This window comes from Columba livia, chromosome 20 (assembly GCF_036013475.1).
Source record: "Columba livia isolate bColLiv1 breed racing homer chromosome 20, bColLiv1.pat.W.v2, whole genome shotgun sequence".
Lineage (NCBI taxonomy): Eukaryota > Metazoa > Chordata > Aves > Columbiformes > Columbidae > Columba > Columba livia.
The window spans coordinates 7590253-7610568 of record NC_088621.1 but is presented as its reverse complement, the minus strand read 5'-3'; the positions used below and the strand labels follow the sequence as shown (position 1 = coordinate 7610568).

General features: G+C 43.2%; 1 protein-coding gene across 3 annotated transcripts in view; it reads right to left on the bottom strand.

Annotated features, from left to right (window-relative positions):
* Positions 1–20316, bottom strand: part of LOC102091424 (sphingosine-1-phosphate transporter SPNS2) — a 122870-nt gene that overhangs the window by 25159 nt on the left and 77395 nt on the right. For 2 of the 3 annotated variants that reach the window (XR_010467276.1, XM_065036503.1), the window contains exons 6-10: positions 18789–18931; positions 17524–17676; positions 15497–15686; positions 8961–9026; positions 2292–2390 (exon numbers count right to left, since the gene is read on the bottom strand). Coding sequence is in view for 1 of the 3 variants with exons in the window: in XM_065036503.1 (XP_064892575.1) it covers positions 2292–2390; positions 8961–9026; positions 15497–15686; positions 17524–17676; positions 18789–18931 (651 nt within the window). In the remaining 2 variants the exon portion in view is untranslated. The remainder of the gene's footprint in view (positions 1–2291; positions 2391–8960; positions 9027–15496; positions 15687–17523; positions 17677–18788; positions 18932–20316) is intronic. The other variant, XR_010467277.1, reaches the window with a different exon arrangement.

Sequence of the window (20316 nt, the reverse complement as noted above, 5' to 3'; positions counted from 1 at the left end):
GTGACAGCTTCGCCCTACAAGGACACGGGTATCTGATTCTTTATTAAAAGTGCTGCTAGAGGGAATCTCACTATGAACTCACCAAACCCATGTAAGATTCCAGCCGTATTTGGATCAAAACACTGCTCACACAGCAGTGTCCGTTCATGTCCTCAGGCTGGGGATTCCCAGAAGGACCATGGGAACTGGCTTCCCAAATTTCCCTTAAAGCCAACAGGAGCAGGTTGCCTTGAAACTCCCCATCATCACCCAAGCCTTCTGTAACCTATCCCACACGAAGGTCTCCATCCTACAATGTGGCTGGACAATGCCAACAACAAACACCTGCAGATTTTAACAATGAAGTTGATTGCTTTTCTTAGCTCTGCTGCAGAAGTTGTCTGTTTGGCCTTTCACTTTAAATAGTATTTGGTTTTCTGTGTTATGCAAAAGCTGCAGTTGCCCTTTCAATCCCTGCAGCACAGGGCGCATGAGTCAGCCAAGCCGGTCCAGAGGCTGCAGAAAAGGATGCTGGTGGTTTCCATGAGCACCTCTCTCCTCTCCTGCCATGGAGCCGTGTACTTGGGCAGCCTCCTCCCAAATGAGAACTGCCCGACAACCACAGCATTAGAAAAGAACAATTCAAAATTGTAATTAATATTTTCCCAGTCCGAAGAAAGCCTAAGGCAGCTATTTCAGGCTGGCATCTTTAAGTATTAATAACTCACAACTTGCTTGATCTCTCACCAGCAGAAGGGCAAGGCACATTATTTTCTACAACCAAAGTCCTTTTTTTTAATCCGTGACACTAAAGAGCCCCAGGCAACTTTCAAAATTAATTGCAATCCTTCAGAGTCCTTGCTGTTCCTCCCAGACATCCCCCTTAGGTAAGGAAAAGACAGAACGTGCAGCAGCATCACCTGCATCCCAGACCCTGCCCTCCTTCCAGCATTCCCCGTGCCCCCTGCCCTGCACAGAGCAGCCGCCGCCAGTGATTCCTTTGTTCTCACCGCCTTCAAATCATTTCTAAAATAAGATCATTTCTCCCTGGATGCCCAGAAAGTAAATAAAGAGTAAACTAAACTGCACAAATTTATTCTGCTGAGGTATTTCTCATTTCTTCAGTCCCTTCAGCCTTATCTGTATCTGTCTCTTCATGTATGCTTCAGAGAGCTTCACGGCAACTATATCAGCTTTGGGAGCTGGCATTCAAGGGTAAATATTTATGTATATATGAATACATATCTAAAAAATAAATATAAATAAATATGTATAGACACACACCAGTGTCTATGGGATGAACAGCTGAGAAACGATGCTTTTCAAAAACTCCAAGGTCCCCAGCAGGCAGCAGCTGTGTCACACAGCGGTACTGAGCTAGAAGAGCACAACAAAGTTGTGTCTCTCAGGTGATGGGACCAGTGAAGATCCCACTTGCATCACTGGAAAATGGGAGCACCTTCAGCACAACAAGATCAGTACCGCTCGGGGCTTTACGTGGAAGCTGCTGGATTTTATAAATGGTCTGCATTCTGTGAAACTCAACACATCAAACTCCGCAGAAGGGTGCAAGGGAAAGTAATTATCCAAGTACATCTGGATTTCTTTTCCTCGTTTCATTTCCCAGGACTTATATTTTCAGCTGTGAATGTTCTCTGGCTGCCAGCTTTTGGAGGAGGATCTGTTGTTTTGCTCTGCACTAGGATACTGGGGGCATAATGAGGGACATGGCCAATCAGACCAAGGCCAACAACTGCAGCAGAAATAGAAAGGAATACTACAAAAAAACCAAAATACACACACCAGAAAGGAATACTAATAAACCTCCCAAAACATACACACCCATCCTGCCATGGATTTTGCACCATCATTTATCATCATACAAAGCAGGTTCAAAGTGCCAGCAGGTCAGAACAGCTGCATGTTGCTACCCATAAACAGATATTTGGCTTATGAGGCCAGATTCACAGTTAAACACACACACACAACCCTGTTCTCATCTAATTTCAAATGGATCCGTGTCCACACCACAGAATAACCACTGTCCCTTTACAGAGCTGTCTATAAGCTTTACAAATGCCCCAGGCTAACAGGATTTAGCAGCTCACTTCTTGTGCCCTTGTGGTCCTTCCAAGGTTGAACTGTAGCCTACAGACAACACAAACATGTAAAAAGGTGGTATTTCACTGCACTACTTCCTATTCTACCAATAAATACAGGTCTTCCTTCCCCAGCATGGTTCGACTTGGCGTTTTAGATAAGCAGTTAGTAAACAAAATCTAACATGGGCAGGTAACCCTGTGAGCACTTACAAATCCAATCAGGTACGGACTGCCAGCGTCTCCCAGGAGGTGCGATGTGAAACTCTGCAAGGCCACTGCGGTTGCACGGCGTGTTGGAATGACCACGTACTGCAAAGAAGGAGAGAAGAGAAAGTATTACATAAGGGAACCAAAGTAAGAACCTGTCCTGCTGTCTTGTATTGCTCAGTTTATACCCAGGTCAGGACTAAGTCAGTGGCAGACACAGCCACAAGTTATCCCCCCATTAAGGGACCAGAGTTCGCAGAAAACAGAACCCTAACTATGGAAGGGGGTGAAAATTGAAAAAGGCCCAACTAACTCTTTTCCTATGAAATGACCTTAATTTTACAACACAAATATAAGAGCCAAAAAAAGTAAGTATCTCCTGCATAAAACTTGTGAAAGAAGTTGGCTAAGAGCATCTGCACCAAGTCCATATGTCCTAGTTTAGAAATTGATCCTGTCTTGATTTAAAGGCTGTAAGTAATGAAGAATTCAATGGGTCTCTAAATCCAAGTGAGCATTTTTTCCATTTCTAAGCACTGAACCTTGTTCTGCCTTTTTCTGTTGCTCTGAAAAGCATCTGCCCTGCTAGAAATGACTCTCTAGTTTAGCTGTTTGTACACCATGATCCCTTTTACTTCTCCACTTTCTCTCTGGGCTGCCTTTAGTCTTTCTTTACAAAGCATGCCTTCCCAGACTTCAGCCCCTTCTCGCAATCCTTTCCTGAAGTCATTTATTAATTAGATGTGACATTTCAGGACTGGCACATCCGCAGCTAGAGATACACAGAGATGGATGTACCTCAGCTGACTGACGGAGGGGAACTCATTGCTCAACAGTGACGTGTCTGGGGGGACAGGACCTGACCTGAAGCGCCGTTTTGGAGCTTTTAACGCTTCCTCTTAGGAAAGGTGAGTTGCCCTGTCTGCAATGGAAAAAGTTTGCCATAAAAAAGGGACAGAAAAGAAACATCAATGAGAAAATCCACACTAGAAGAGAACCGATGCCTATTTAGAAAGAGCATTTTGTTCCATGCAGAGACAATTAGGAACGATGGGTAAAATTAGATTAAATGCTCTTCCTTAGGGTTTTACCGTGTGCTTTCAGAATGACCCGCCTGTTCTTTCATTACTGGTTTACAAAGCTGCAAATGCATTTTGACAGCACACGTTAAATGGGTCCCCCCGTTCAACTGCTGTTGTGCAACACAAAATGATCAGATCCTCAGCAGCCAGCTGGCTACGGGTGTCAGACACCGTCCTCTGGCATCCAGGAGCTCAAAACAGACCTGAACGCTCACAGAAATCCCCAGAGGAAAATAAAAGTCTAGACTTTATTAGAGACATGGAAATGTCCTGAAGGTGACACTGTGAAACAGGTCAGCCCCACAATTCATTACCATTCCCTGAAGATCCAGGGCAACGGGTGCAGCCTGGGTAGATTAGACAGAAGGAAAAATAAAGGGATTGTTCTTCTTCCCACCTGGCCCCAGTTCACACAGGAGCAATGGAGAAACACTCTGCAAGAGCTGTTTGAGAAAAGGGCAGCTGAGAAGATAAAGTGAAATTCTATTTAATTCAAGACTCCAGAACTGTCCAGATTTGTGAAACAGGGAATTTTGAACTGATGTTAAAATATTTTTCCTTCTATAAAGTTTATGTCAATAAATCTGCAAAGGAAAGCCTACCTGGCCCTGTATCCTATCCATTTTCTCAGCAAAATGACAAAGGAAATGGGACATTTATTCAAAAGTTGCAATGTTCAGGCAGTGAATTCGTGCCAGTTGGAGAAAGAAGTTTGACTGACATCTGCATATAGGTATTTATACACATGAATACACATACACCTTATACAGAAATTGCATGTATACCTGTGCTATGCTTACATGTAGTTTTGCAAGTAGCAATACAATTTCCAGCAAGATTTCAGTTTGCATAGCTGAAGAAGTTCAGCATTACAAAGAGCCAAAACTTACTCAATTTATTCTGGAATTCAAGTGGCAACCACCCCCAAACCAAAACCCTAACACACAGCAAATAAATGACCATGAGATTTTCCCTCCTCCTCCAAAAAGATATTGGGAAGAAAGAAAGATTTAAACCAGCATCTCCAAAACACCAAAAAAAATACTCTGCTTAAAAAACATTTTGTTCTGATGCAGAGGAAGTAGTTGGTAGCACACATTATCTACTCTTCTAGGAAGACAGCAGTAAATTACAGCTCTAAATGGGCATTTTGGTACCAAAATAGACCTAAATTCAAACCATACGCGTCCTGGTTTGAGCATCCCATGGAAAGTGGAGGTGGGAGAGGCGCAGCGGCGCGGGTGGAGGGACAGTCCTGGCTCATCCCCAGCTGCAGGTTGGGAGGGAGGACGGGCAGGGAGGCTGAGCAAGCAGCTCTGGCAAACCTCTGCTCTTTAAATAGCGGCTCAGAAAGGCCGTGGTTTGCTGGCAACATCCCCTTCCTGCAGTGAAACCAGCAGAGCCGGTCCAAAATGAAATAACCAGGAAACCCTTCTCCCAGAAAAAGGCCAAAAAGATAAGTTCTGATGTTCACGTCTAATCTTTGATAGAACCCCCTGATTTCTAAAACACTTTGCTGCTCTTTCTGGGTCAGACAGGAATCTTCAGGACAACGCATCTTGGCCTCTTTCAGCACCAAAGGCAAAGAAAACACACGCTGACCCTATTCCAGCCACTGACAAAGCCTGGAAATAGACCAGGTGTCCCTGTTGTAACTACTGCTCAGAAAAGACAAAGCCTACAATCCAGAGAAACCAGTCCCAGAGAGACTCTTCACTTGAGCTGGGCAGACACTCTCTAAAAAGCACTTTTAAGTGAAGTAAAAGGAGGCTGAGCTGGTCTCTGGATCACAGCACGGAGTAGCACACATCCACCCGCAGCCATCGGCACCCACGAGAGCCGCAGAGACGCTCCTTGGCATAAAAATGGGGCAGTATTGTATATCAAATAAATACATTTTTTTATTTATAGGGAAGGTAATCAGAGCAAAAGCAACCTTCCCCCGTGGCTACAGCACAGCCGGGCACCAGCCCCTGCCTGTGTTAAGCCTAAAGGAAGACTGTGACTCTACAGCAAAACATGAAGGCAGCATCTCCATGACAGCTCATGACCATTTTAAAAGAACTCATGTTTTAAAAGAAAAAAGAGACTTTGCATAAACTGGAGGAGGCTTTTCTCAGCGAACACCTGAAGAGATTGCAATTGCAATAGCCAAAGCGCTTTAAATCACCTGTTGGCTTTTACACAGAAATGCCACCGAGCCTCCGCCCATCAATTTTATTTTTGAGACGTGCTTTGGAGGAAAAAAACCACTATCAGGACCAGATTCCACAAAGTCCCAAGCACATCAAATGTTACGCACTTGCCTGCTGCACCGAAGCTCATTCATTATTGCTGTTACAAGGCAGTTTTAATGCTGCTTTGGGGTTCTGGTAATTTTGAGGCCAATTTGCAAAGATGGCTGGCAAAATCTGTTTCATAATTAGCGTGCTCCATGAGAACCGACTCCCTTTCCCTAAGTACCATCCGAGCACGTGCCTGGGAGGAGACTTGGAGAGTTGCGCTCAGGAGAATAAGATCTGTTCTCTACGAATTTGCATTTGGAACAAATATCGGCCTTTTACAATCTCAGGCAGCACAGTACATTCTGCAGCACTGACAGTTTATCAAACCCAGCACTCAGCACCTTTTCCTGCAGACAATGTGAGGAGCTGCACACTGACCACTACACCGGCAAGAAAAGTAGATGCAATGGAAGCATGAGGCTATGAAGAGCCAACAATTCACTTTGAAGATAATAAGCAAATATCCTTGTTTTTCTAAGCAAATTAAACTTGCAAACCCTCTGAAAATGCTTACCAACTTGGTTTTTAAGCAGTCATGAGATTGGGAGAGCTACGATAAATCATTTGGGATGCAGTTTCCAAAAAGCCTCACTTCTGGCATAATGGAAGCAGTGGGAACAAAGTTCAGGCAGTATGGAGAGCTTTTCATCCATGAAAACATGGTAATGTTTATGTATATGATGGAAGTGTTGTTATGCTTACACTAATAATGCTTTTAAACTCCTTACCAGCCCCAGGCAAGAACAGACACACTTCTGATTACACCAAATAAATAGTAATCAGTAGAAACTAATTTGCCAGACATTTAAAGTGCATCTTGCTAAAGCACATCCACACCTTTCTCTGGCTAGGACCTCTTGTAAAGCTGTCAAGCATGGTTAGGGCCCTGGCTCTCACCTGCTGTCTGACTCAACATCCTCTTGAGCCCCTTGTGTCATACGGACGCACTTCAGACCATCTGTTTACGGGTTTGCATTGACCTACGTGGATGTTCACATTTATTTGTACAGCACTTTTACAGGTCTGTTCACGCTGATAATGCGTTAAGGTGGGCATTATATACGACACTCAGTTCTTTAGTCTAAACAGACAAGAGAACAGCTAGCTTAAGAGTTGGCATGAATTAGCAAAATCCAGTTTTTAACATGGTTTTAGGTTCTATCCTGTGTTTTGGAATTTGAAACTAAGAAATTATTTCCAACTCTTTTAAGACATTTCTTATGGAGTTCTTTTGCACTAAAGCAACATAAATAACCCCAAATACATCCCTACAAAATGCAACTGGATCTAGGATGCTGGGAAGACAGATGGCAAACCCTATAAAAGCTATTCAAAAGCTCCAGGATACTGAAGTCATATTGAAATCGACACCAAAAAAATCTCAGCAATTAAAACGGGACAATGATGGCATCCTTAGTACAACTGATACAACAAAGTAGTTGGTAGAAAAATGTCTTGAGGCAGCACGGGTCTATTTTCAGCTCTCCCCCGGCCAGATATTCTGGAGGACCTTGAATTTAATTAAGCACATCAGCTAATTCTGACCAGAGAGAGCTGGGAGCGCTCCTGGGAACACCACAGCCAAAGGCGGGATGGACAAGAACCTCTGGCAGGAGGCAGCAATGAGCAGCTACAAATATTGCGCTATCATTTCTTCCTCAACACAGCTGTCTGTAGACTGCACATCTGTCTAAGTGTTGAGATACCACTTAACGAAGGGCCACCCTGACCTCGGCACAAGCTGCAAACCCCGTGTAAGTTCAGAGCAACCACCCGTTGGGCCCCTGCAGAGCTCTACCACCCGACGCCAAACTGGTACGAGGAATGAACCTCGGTAATTAAAAGCTATCTAATGCTACTGAAGGACACTGATAATTTTTGCTTCTCTGTGCTTTATTCACATCTGAGAGAAGTAGAATTAACAACCCCACCTCCTAAAGTGTTCTCTGCACAAACGAGTTAAAGATTGAAAGTTCCTTAGGCAGCACAGTTATGGCAACTACAGAGCTACCGTAAAATACAGGGTGTTCCAAAGGGACAGACCGAATCACTGTATCTCGGCAACCGCAAACCGCCCGTGAATGAAACTCTTGCCATGGGAAAGGGCAGGGCATAGAGTTTCAAATGATTTATAAAAGGTTGCTAAAACTGGATAACTCATTAACTGGATAACTCATTAAACCGTTTGTAAATTTTTGTGTAACATGTTGCCTTCGTGAAATATACTGCTTTGAAAGCACACGCACCTTTTTGAAACACCCTGTGTAAACACAATCTTGAACCTAAATCATAAACAGAACCTAAGCAGAAGCTTCAAGTTCTTTGCTGAATCAATATCTCAACACCATTATCTTTACATCTAGGAATACCGAGCATGATTGTTTTCTCGCTGATATTTGCACAAGCAACAAATACCAGTCAAGGGAGTTTTCTATTGATGCCAGACTGATTATATTTTTAGTTCTGTCAACAAGCTGCCAAAAGACCTCGGGCAAGTCCTGTAATGGTTCTGTGCCCTAGTTTCTTTCTTTTTCACACAATAAGCAACAAGTAACCTCCCTCACAATAGGATTACAACATAGGGTATGTTTGATAGGCTCCATAAGTCTCTGATGGAAGCATTACAAAATATGCAAGACCCTCTAACAAACATCCACACTATTTCATAGGAAACTCTGGCTGCTGAGGTCAGCTTGCTTATTTGAAAGACTTAAAGAGCTCTATGGTGGAGAAAGAATGGAAAATTGAAGGACATGAGGTGAAAAGTCGCTGACAGCTTCCTCCTGGACGAGGTGGATGCAGTCCAAAAATTCTTTATACTTTCTTTTCCTCTCTCCTCTCCCAGAGGTGTTTTTCTATTGTGCATGTGTTGAATGGGAGGTTTGCTGGAGCTCGGCCACAGGGAGAGGGATGTGGCTCCTTTGTGGTCAGAGGAGGGAGGGAGGGAAGGATTTCCTACCGCAGAACAAGGCCAAGTTATTGATAACAAAATCCACTAATGTGCTGACTATTACGAAATGCTGGCTGATTTCTTTGCATATGGAGCTTGTGCAAATAATTAAAATTTGGGAATTCAGTAACAGTGTTCCTTTAGGACATTTCCTCTTCCTGGTGCTCAGAAGAAAGGACAAGTATAATATCTTTTTCTCCCTCACTTCGCTTTTCAGCAAGTTAAAAAAAAGAAAAAGAAGAGGCTGAAGTAGGGGCTACGAGGTATTTGGAAGAAATGGTGAATTTCAGGTTGTTCTTGCAAGCTGACAAACTGGCCACCAGAAGAGAAAGATGCTGTTCCAAAGTACACTCACCATTAGTATGTCTGCTGTGATGGCCCAGTTTGAAAACAGAAGAGTTTCTCCGATAAAAATGCAAATCTGTTGTAACAAAACACACAAAAGGAGAAGATTTATTCACTTGACATTCAACGGAAAAATAACCTGTCACAAACCTTTCTTTGTTGCTTATTTGTCTCAACTCTACACACAGGATTCTTTTGTACACAATACGCTCCTGCTTACTGTTGTGGTTTATCCTGAATATCAGAAAATGATAGATTTTTATCAGAGCTGTAGAGAGTTGGCCTGCAACTTCATTAGTGTAAACTGTTTATGATCTACAGAACAGCTAAATAAAAGGCTGACACATCTCGTAACAGAAGAACATGAGAAGCCAAGAGGAAGAGACAGCCCTGGGCTTTCAGACTGTAGTGGTTTAACCCCAGCCGGCAACCAAGCACCACGCAGCCACTCACTCACTCACTGCCCCCTCTCAGTGGGATGGGGGAGAGAACTGAAAAAAACCATATGGTTTGAGATAAATACAGTTTAACAGGATAGTAAATGAAGAAATTATTATAATAATAATAATAGCATATAGAAAACAAGTAATGTACAACACAACTGCCCACCACCTGCTGACCGATGCCCTATCCATCCCCAAGCAGCCACATTGCCCAGCCAGCTTCCCCCCAGTTTATATACCGAGTACGACACCATATGATGCGAAATATCCCTTTGGCCAGTTGGGATCAGTTGTCCCAGCTGTGCCCCCTACCAGCTTCTTGTGCACCCCCCACCTTCTCATTGCCAGGCCAGTATGAGGAGCTGAAAAGTCCTTGACTGCTCAGTAACAACTAAAACATCAGTGTAATATCAACATTACTCTTATTCTAAATCCAAATCTCAGCACTACAGCAGCCACTAGGAAGATAATTAGCTCTATCCCAGCTGAAACCAGGACATATACTTAAATAATTCTGTTCCAAAAAGCCACCTAGAAAAGGCAAGATGGCCACAAGTCCCCAAAACATAGTCATTTTGATCACTAGAAATCAAGTTATGTGTTAACATAACAAAGCCAAGCAGGGATTCAGAGTGGGAAACTTTTGTTGGAGGGAGATAGGGGTAGAGGGGCTTGTTTTGCTTATTTTTAATCCAAATTGGTTCTGCAGTGCAGTTCACCAAATGGTTCTACAAACAGTTATAGCGGTTGAAGAACTGGAAATGATCAAGAAGATAAACTAATTTAAGCTGACCTCATCATTCAATGTTCATCAACTTGAGTCCGATGGAGCAACAGTGACGTGGCTTCAGGAGGAACACGCCTCCATCAAAAAGCTTTTTTCGCATATTTCAATCATGAACCTTTTCTTTTTTTGCTGTATGTTAACAATTCAGCAAAGAAATGTAGGTTCAACAGGATGAAAAAATAAGGACAGAAAATCTTCCACACACGTTTCCCTCTTCCTTTGTGTATTATGAAGAGCTACTTAAATAATTAGACTTGTAAAATCCAGCTTTCCCGTTCCCCGGCAGTAACAAGGCAAGCAGAACTCCTTCGATCTCCCCCAAAGGTTGCTTTTTGCCCAGCCAACCCATTTCTCTTTGTGGCATCTAGAGAGAAAACATTACTCCTGAAATCCCTATTGGCACTTGGAGATAACAGCTATGGAGATTTGGCTTCTGGTAATTGAAGATTCCCCTATTAATTGCCTTATGTTCAGTTTTTGTTATGTTGAATACGCTACAATTCATTAATGAGGCTACAATTCATTAATGAAGCAAAGACAGCAAGAAATACACAGTACACTTTTCTCTGAGGAAACATCCAGATGGATGTTGGTTTGTGGTGTTCTCGTCACGCTTTGATGGGCTCTGACAGTCACAGTCGCTGCCCCAGTCCCTGTTGCTGGCACAGGCACAGTTTGGGGCGGGAGGGGGACCCCCAAGATCCGCCCCTATGGCTCTGATGTGACCCCCACAAGTGTCTTTCTGAGCTAAGCTGAGATTGCCTAAACCCCTCAGACCATCATGTCACCGCCAGGAATAGTTTTTGCTTTACTTAGCAAGTCTTACGCATTAAACTACAGAAAGTTTCCTCTATTTGTTTCTAAAATTGTCTGTTTCCCACACATTCTCCCTCCCTATCCCCTCTTTTTGCGACTGGATCTGCTTCCTCTGTGGTGGTGCCTGAGCCAGTCATTGTGGCCCAGCTGGTCAGCTAGGAAATCTCTTTCTATTTTCCCACTGCCCACTGGTCTGCCTTGAACTTGGCTCTCACTGGAGATGACAACGGCTGAGCTGAGAAACACAGATCTAACAAATCAAAGTGCTGACGGGAGGAGAAGCCACATGTCACGTAGCCCCAGGTGGGCTCTCAGGACCTGCTCAGAAATCCACCCCACTACAGCTTTGCAGCTGCTGTTGCTGGGGTTCTGCAGCTGAAGAGATTAAACAGAGCTTGAAAAAGATGCAATCACACTTCTGAATGCAGCATCGCTATGCCCTGCCTCTTCACACAGCGCTGCAAGCAGGCAACTGCTTGCCTTCAGGTTATATAAATTACCAACCCGCACACACATATGAATTGTTGCACGCAGCAAGTAAAGCTTGCCTCCTTCTGCAGGAATTCAGTGCAAGTCCTATAAATAAATCACTAAACTTCAGGGTGCATCACTTTTGAATTGTTGAGTGTGTCTCAGCCACGAAACACGTGCTTAATACGTGGATACTGGTGAAGGGGGAAAGAGGAACAAGAGGAAGATCAAAAAGTAGGACAAAAGATACGGACATTAAAAAAAGCCCGTCCTTCAGCTGCTAATGGGGATTTATAAAAATGAGTTCATCTGCTGCAAAGGGCACATGAGGATAAGCAGCATTTCTGCTGGAGAGACTCGAGGGATGCTCACTGCAAATAGGGCAGCCTCCAGAACAGATCAATAGCTCCTGAACCTGTCACGGGTTTGACTCCTCACGCACTTTTTGAAGCCTAATTTTACACTGAGATTTCATCTCTAGAGATATATCCTCTTCTGAATCCAGCTGTGTTGTATAATATGTCACCATCTCCATTTGGCGTCCAGCGGCTCATCTGTGATGAGCTGATAGAAGTTAATGTCTCCCTCAGGACTTCTGTTCACGTGATCAGTTCACAAATTCTGATTCCCAAATATGTTCAGCAGTTTCAGTGTGGTCACACCAGCAGCTCTCACAGCAAGATCTAAGCAGGTTATAAACTCCTTCCATGGCTATTTGCAAAGTCCATATCTGTCTCCATCTTCATTATCTGTGTTTCTCTTTGAAATGGTGGGCAAGACTCCCATACGTGCTCTTGAATTTGAAGCAAGTCTGAATCCATCTCAGCGTTGGGCAATATCCATGTCTCAGAAGAAGGAAAGTCACCAACACCATGGGAACAGAAAAACCCTGGAGTTAAGCCTGAGTTGCTGTAAAAGCTCTACGGCAAGGTTCTACCCTGGGACTTGCTGTTTCTGCAAGATCATAAAGTGCCTTTGAGGAATTGAAATAGATGTTGAAATTGAGGTACAACAGGAACTTGGAACAGTGTCAAAAGGAAGGCAAAGCAAAGCAAAGCATCTCTCTCCAGTCATTTGGAAATCTAAACTAGTCTAAAATCTGCTGTTGAAATGTCTGAGTAGTGTGATACAATGGTGCCACACAGCTAATGGCTTCCAAGAGACAGGTTAAAAACCAACATTTCAAAGAGTACATATTTCAGAAAGAGTGGGACCTAAAGATATGCCAATTGCTGTTTTAAGAAGCTGGATTACAACACACAAATCCACATGCTGCTAGGAACACAGAATAACAACCAACTGGACTATACAGGCAAGCAAGATAGTAAAATACAGAAATACAAGTGTCTGGGCAGCTAAGTGATAGAGAATTCTGCTTTATTCCACCTTGCAGCCACTTCTACTACTGCCAATAATTTACTGGATCAGTATGAAAAGACTGGAGGGAAAAAAGAAGTCTGTCTATCTGCTCCAGGTAGGAGTGGCTGCTACAGAACTGGAATAGCAGCTGCCCTTGGGGACCCAAACCACCTGCAAGACAGGACCGAGCCGGGGAGGAAAAAGTACAAATGATCAGGGGAGGAAGAAAGCAGACAGCAGACAATCAATTTTACTGTATTCTTTCCAGAGCAAGCTATTAGAATGGATTTGGAGATAAGGAAGGTAACCTAGTTCATCATGCTGTCCACTCAATCTAGGTTTTCCAACTCCAGAGTCAGAGAACAATCTCTCCTTCATTTTGGACCAATGAGACTTAAAACAGAGGCTAATGAGAAACTACACCACGCAGCCTTGCAAAACAGGTCTCCTAGTGAAAGCAAAGGGAATTCAACACTCTGGAAGCCTGTAAGATTGCAATAGCATTGAATAGCATGGAAAAACAAGGGCTCATTTGCTTGAAACTTGCCTTGAAAAGTCAATTTGACTGACACATAGCACCACCATGACAATACCTTGTGTTATGAGACACTGGTAGCTTCAACACAGACCTGTTCCCTCAGTGGGGTTCACATCTGTAACACCAAACAGCAACCACAGCAGGTGCTGTGCTCTCATCTTCTGTTTATATTAATCTATAGTGGATGGCTTGGCCACAGATCTTCTAACTCCAGGTGATGTACAAACATTAATGATCTAAGCTACTCTGACTCTTTGTAAATTAAGAATCCCAATTTTTGCAGAGGCAAACCAAAGTTATTTAACTTGCCCACTGTCACATGTAGAACCCATTAAAGAGAGTTCAGATCTCTGATTCCCCAATCAGCCCAGGAACTAGATTTTTATCTGCTTTCTATGCATCGGGTTTCCCTCGGCAGATATAGGGTATTCAGGGCTACAGAGAGGCAGTGTTACCTCCTCCTAACAGCATCAGCAAATAGGCTTATATTCCTCACATCCCCTCCATCTGCAGCTATAACTTCCTTTACAAATCATTGACTCTTTATGAGATTTACTGCTCATGCATTATAAAATAAATCATTTCTAAGGCTGGTTAAATAATACCATTGATATTTATATATTTGCACAATGCAGAACAGTCACGTGGCTACATAAAAGAAAAAAACTAAGCAAAAAAAGATGACAATGAGACCAATAACCACCTTTTGCTGCAATATTTTTGAAAACAATATTTCCAGCTTAGAAAGGGAGGACTTTCTGCATAAAAAGACTACACACCACACACAAACACGTCTGTCATCGGGTCCGAGAAAGGAGAAAATCACAGGGCTGGCTGCACAGAGAGGTGGAAGGAGGGACGGGCGGAGGGATGTGACAGATCTTGTCACTCGGAGCCGATGAAAGGAGGGTTAATGCTTGGCTGACCATTAACACCCTCTTACAGGCTGTCCGAGGTGATGGTTTTTCTGCTGATCGCTAATCAAAGGTTACTTCTAGACCATGCCACAAACCAGAGGAGCGAATCTCCTTCTGACAGTTTCTAAATAGCCCCAGTAGGCATTGTTGGTTCTGTCTTCATGTTTTAAAATTTTCAATCTTTCTTCTTGTGTTTCCCTGTAACAATGAAATAGGAGCACTGAAATACTCAGAAAATAACCACGGCTCGGCTAGTGCTGGAAATACAGAGAAACTAGGAATTGCGGGAGAGTGGCTGGTTGTTTAATGGTAAATGAATTCTTCCTGGGTGGAGTGTGCAGCGCAGCGTGGAAGTGAGGGTGGGCTTTCACAAACTATCCCCCTACTCCAACCATCTCATGCTTTCCCTCAAAAACTTCTCTCAGGTCCCAGGCTTCTCTTTACTATTATTACTACTATTTCAATACATTGAAAGAGAACCTGGGACCTGTTCGCTGTACTGGATTTCCACTCTACTGAAAGCAAGATTCTAGCCCGAGGCTGGATTATTACACTTGAGTTTTTAATTTGTCTGGATCTATTCGATGCCTTTTTATATATTTCAACTATAAACACACTGGGAGGGGCTATATTTTAATCTGCATTTGTGCAGTATTGTGGTTCCTGGGCTATGATGAGGACTTTCAGGTGCTATGGTAATACAGATAACAACAAACTGAAATTACACGGTAATTACTATCGGTCTGCAGCAATCTACCTAGTTATGGAAATTAATGACACTTATCACAAGTAGCCAAGAGCTTGCCCACAGACAAGTCATACTGTAATTATAATTTGGTACCACTGCAGCTACAATACCCTTATTGTAAAGGAAGGAGACAATTTTCCTGTACCAAAACATTAGGCAAGAGCAACAGAGGTATGGATAGAGGTATATATAGAACAACCCAAAGGCCCAGAACTGTGGGTTTCCATGCATGCACTAAATCCCCAGCTCTAAATTCTGATGACAATTAGGGAGAAGGGACAATCAGTTGAGATATAATTTTCCCTTCAGGCACATCTAGATAGCGCCAAAATGCCACGAGGCAAAATGAAGGGGAAGAGCGAGACCAACATCTCAGGTTTGCTGCAGGAGAGAATGCACAGGGTGTTCTAAGGAGTTTGGTAGAGAGGGAACAAGTGAGACGGGCAGATGCAAAGGATTATACTCACATAGGCTCCCACAATGCTGCTCTTGGCAGCGACGAAGATGAGGCAGATGAAGATGGCTGAGCCAAGCATGCCAACAGCACAGACAAGCGGATCAGCTCGCTGGGTTTTTAACCGGCACCATTTGGTAGCTCCAGCCCCTGTGATTACACCCAGGAAACCAGTGAAGCATGTGATTGCTCCGAAGATCAAGCTATTGAGAAGAAACAAGAAAAAAAGAGACAGTTATTTTTTCTGGAGGTTTTCCCAAAAATGGACATGGTCTTTGAACACATTATTAGGGTAAACTGACTAATGGAAATCTGCACATTGGCTTTGCAAGTTCAAAATAAAACAAACAAGCTCCCTGCTGACTGCCTGAGATTTTAGCACCCTTTCCTTGAAATTAAGAAAAAAACAACAGATAAAATTCAGCCTTGTACACAGGCATTGATCAATACGCAAAGATGTGCAAAGGACTCATATTGCTTCTTTGTGTGATACCGAGTGACCTGTAAAGTGCATAGTATAGCTAATTATGTATGTACAAAACTAACTGCACATTGATAATCATGGACAGAGCAGGCACTAGGAAGCTTAAGGGAAAGGAAACCTAACAAGACTCTACATACCAATGACTTTTAACATCTTTCTAACTCCTTTCAGACCACTTCAGAAAGCTTGATTAGGTTATTTTGCTGTTCTGTTACACATTTGAAATATGTTAATTACATTTAAGGAGCCAGGATGTGTTAAGGGTTCTCTGTATTGCATGTGCAGGACTTGGGCTACAGAGTCTTTGGTAACTATAGCAGCTCCAGGGCAGCTCAAAATACAGGTGTCACCAAGGCGTGAAAAGTTTCTCTGTGTGAACGGCAGATGGGCAGTCTGACTGGAGCTCTGTTTTCTTCTCACTGCATTTTTGCAGAACAGACCGCGGCTGCCTGCTGGGCGCTGCAGTTGATGGTACTCCAAACCACTAAGTAGTTTACTTGAGATGGGATTGTGTCAGCTAGAGCAAGGAGGTTTCTCTAATATTACTTTTCCCTCACAAGCTAAAAAGCGAAAGAGTTCACAAAAGGCAGTTTTTCGCATCTTTTATTCACCTGGAGAAATGCTTTTTTAACATTTCATGTTTTGTGCCATCACAGTAAAGCACAAAACAATGAATTACTTCTCATAGCTTATGTCCTGCAAGTGATATAACTGGGACTGGAAAACCACACTACTGTATAACATCAAGCAATCCAGGCCAAAGTGTCCCAGATCTCTGCAACACTCTTCAGCACAACTCAGCACACACAGCAGTATATGGAGCAATCAGTGAGGTCCTCCCTCACACAGAAACAAAAGTTTTCAGGGTCAGTCCCTGCATCCTTGAGGGGAATCGGTCCAGTCTCTGAATTACAGCCACGATTGGGGCTACCCAACCTGCCAGCTTATTCTGCTGTATGGGCCTCAAGAAACCATAGCATCATAAAATGTTCTGAGTTGGAAGGGACCAACAAGGCTCACTGAGTCCAACTCCTGTCCCTGCACAGGACACCCCACAGTTCACACCGTGTGTCTGAGGACCTTGTCCAGTCTCTTCTTGAACACTGTCAGGTTGGGGCCGTGACACCTCCCTGGGGAGCCTGTTCAGTGTCCAGCACCCTCTGGGTGAAGAACCTTTTCCTCATGTCCAACCTGAATCTCCCCTGGCACAGCTTCCTGCCATTCCCTCGGGTTCTGTCACTGGTCAACAAAATTCTCAGCTCTCTCATGATCCTCTAAGGCAAAGAAAGTCTCTTTTCTACTTCTGAACTATATCCTGGGAACTAAGACAGAGCTGAGGTCATCGCTTCTCCATTGGTTTGACTTCAGGCGATGAAGAAAAGAAGAGAAATAAAACCTAGTTTACAATCCCAGCATTTCCTATCATTGTTGCAAAGACCTAGAGGAAATTACTGACATTCTAGTAACTTGACTCCATGGGACTTGCCTGTTTCCTCTGGTAAATAAGCCCCCACTCCCTTTCCCCCCTCTTTAAAGCAGCAGAGTATGAATCTCACCTATCTTTGGTGCCGCAGGGCTGTGAGCTGCAGGTCTCCGCTGTCTTCTGCACGACCTGTGCTCTGTGCAGGTAGAGAGGGATCCACATGCCAAGTGCTCCTGTGGCAAAGGAGACGGCTGAGGTGGCCAACGACGAGAACACGTAGCTGCGGCTGTGGAGACATAAGAGGCAAAACCAAGAGAAGGTTTAGTGAGAAAAGTGAAAGAGCAGGAGACAACGCTACAGTGACATAACACAGTGTTGGCCCATAGAGCCCTTTGCCAAAGGGCAGAGCTCATACAAGGTACTAAGCAATGGAGAATAAGAGGCATGGAATATTTCTTCATATAGGATGTTCCATTGATAATAATGTACTTTTCAGAGGTGCTTCAAAGAGATCATTTTACGTGGGACCATTTTGGAAAATCAGTACTTAGTCACAAAGACATGGTGTGTGAATTACAGGGCTATAATATCTGTAATACTACTTATTTAACTGGGTGACCAGTTTGACCTCTCCTTCCCTATCCATGCCATATGATTTCTGCTTGGATAAACTAACAAAAAAGTAAAGTAGAAATATTGATAAATTAACCATCATCAGTTTTCATAGTCCTTCAATACTGGATGACAATACCAGGAGGCATTTTATCCAGCAGTTCTAAAAATGAAGGACACCACAAGTGTCTCATCAGAATTCCAATGTAACATTGAATTCACAAGTGCAAGCTTTCTGGAAGCAAATGCAGGTACTTAAACACTTGCAAGCATGTGATCTTTTATGCACATATACAAGCACTCAAGCACAGTCAGTGCTCGTGCATTCGGTCACGTGTGCTTTTATAAACATATACATTTAAACTTGCCATGCAGTGCAAACTTTTGTGTATTTTCTCTTTTTAACCTCAGCAGAGTTGTTCTTTCAAGGTAGAAAAAGGATCTAAGAGCCTGAACAACAGTGGCACAACAATTAATACAAGAATAGCAATTTCTACACTTTAAAAGCCTTGATTTGTCTGAAGTACGAGCCAAACAAAGCAGACTCTCTCTTAGATCTCAATCTTGTAAAGGTTAGAGGAAAACCTGGAATCCATCACTGTCTCTGCAGTCAATACCTCATGAAAACCTAACTGTGATTTTTCTTTCTTATGTCCACAGACTAAGCTTCCTGCAATTCCCTGAGTGTTGTCTTGTTCCATTCTCACAGTGCTAAGAAGTACAGGTCATTGCATGTTCCACTTAAGCATCAGAGGCCAAGCATGCTTTTTACTAGAGTGCTCTTACTTCCTAATCAGGGCTTTCATGTCCCTTAGCCATGAGGTGCGTGCCTTCAGCTGTCCCCCAAGTTGTTCAACATTTCCTCTTTTAGCAGCAGGCACAAATATCAAGATGAGTGTCCCTGTTATCATTCCCAGGAGTGGAGATACCTGTAAAAAAGGAACAGGGAATTAGCACAGGGGCCAGCAGGGTTTGCTTTGACTCTTCAGTAAGAAGCAGATACGTTAGTTGTGTTTCAGCAACTCAATTCTTTACAGCCAGCCAGAGCACACTGAGGCATCTGCTCTTTCCTTCCTCCCTGTCATTCCCTGCACTCTCTTATCTCACCCTGGAACAGCAGCTTTGAGAACACTCTGATGAAGGCAGTCCATTTCTTTGTGTTATCGAAGCACCAAGATTCATCTAAACATGTTTCTTCAGTGAAACCTACTCCCAGCTGGGCTGAGAGAACAACTGGTTTCTGGGAGAGCACAAAAGCCTTTTAAGGGCTATGAGGCCACGTGAAAGATTTCTGGATGGCTTTGAAAATCTTTGTTTGACACGCATCCCTCTCCCAGCTAACACACAATGGCTTTCCATTTCCAGGCAGGTTCCTCGGATTACCTCAGTGTACAGCAGACCAAGAAACCTTGAAAATTCAGGCTGGAAGAGAGGAAAATGACACATGCAAGGCTTAGGCTTCCCAGTTTCTGATCCTTTCTCCCACTCACGAGACAAAAGTACAAAGATCCTACGGTGTTTTGCAAGCTACAAACATGATTCTTATTTTGACACTGAAATTCCATCATTGTCAGAATGGAAAATAGCACCATTAGGAAATAGGAACATGGATTTTCACTGACCTATCATCTCCTCTAAATGTGCTATTTTAAAAATAAATTCCTGTTCCAAAAAAAATATGCTTCCAATAATAACCTGAGAAAGGCCTTTACACATAGAGCAGTGTTTCATGTCTGAAGATGACAAACCCAGAATTCTTCTAGGCAAAGAGAGAAAAGTCAAAAATACTTCAGAACTGGAAAGTCAGGAAGTCCGTCATCCAGGGATAAATAAGCCTGATACAGAATCTTTACTACAGTTCACCACAAGACACAGCACTGGTAAGAAAAATGGAAGTTCTGGTTTTTTCTAGGGTCATATAATTTAAAGTCTCTTTGATTTTTATCTAAAGGCTTAATCCTCCAACAGGACAATATCCATTGATATGCAGTAATGCTCCAATGAAACAATGATGTGACTGTCTTTCTGTCTTCTTCATTCCACTGAAGTACAGATTATTCCTGACCTCCCACGGATGGCAGGAGATCACAGAGGGAAGCATCACCTCGGGGAATCTTTCACATCTTGCAGGAGCACAATAATTGCCACGGGGATGGAGGCTGCTTTACACTGATGTCTGGAAGCTTTCAACATGTGCTGTTTGACTACAAAAACCAAGCAATGCTGTTCAAAGCAACCATCAGAGAAGTGTGCGGCTTGTCAGATTCCCCACAATTTCACACAGGCAGGGAATCAGGCATCGATGTGTCATTTA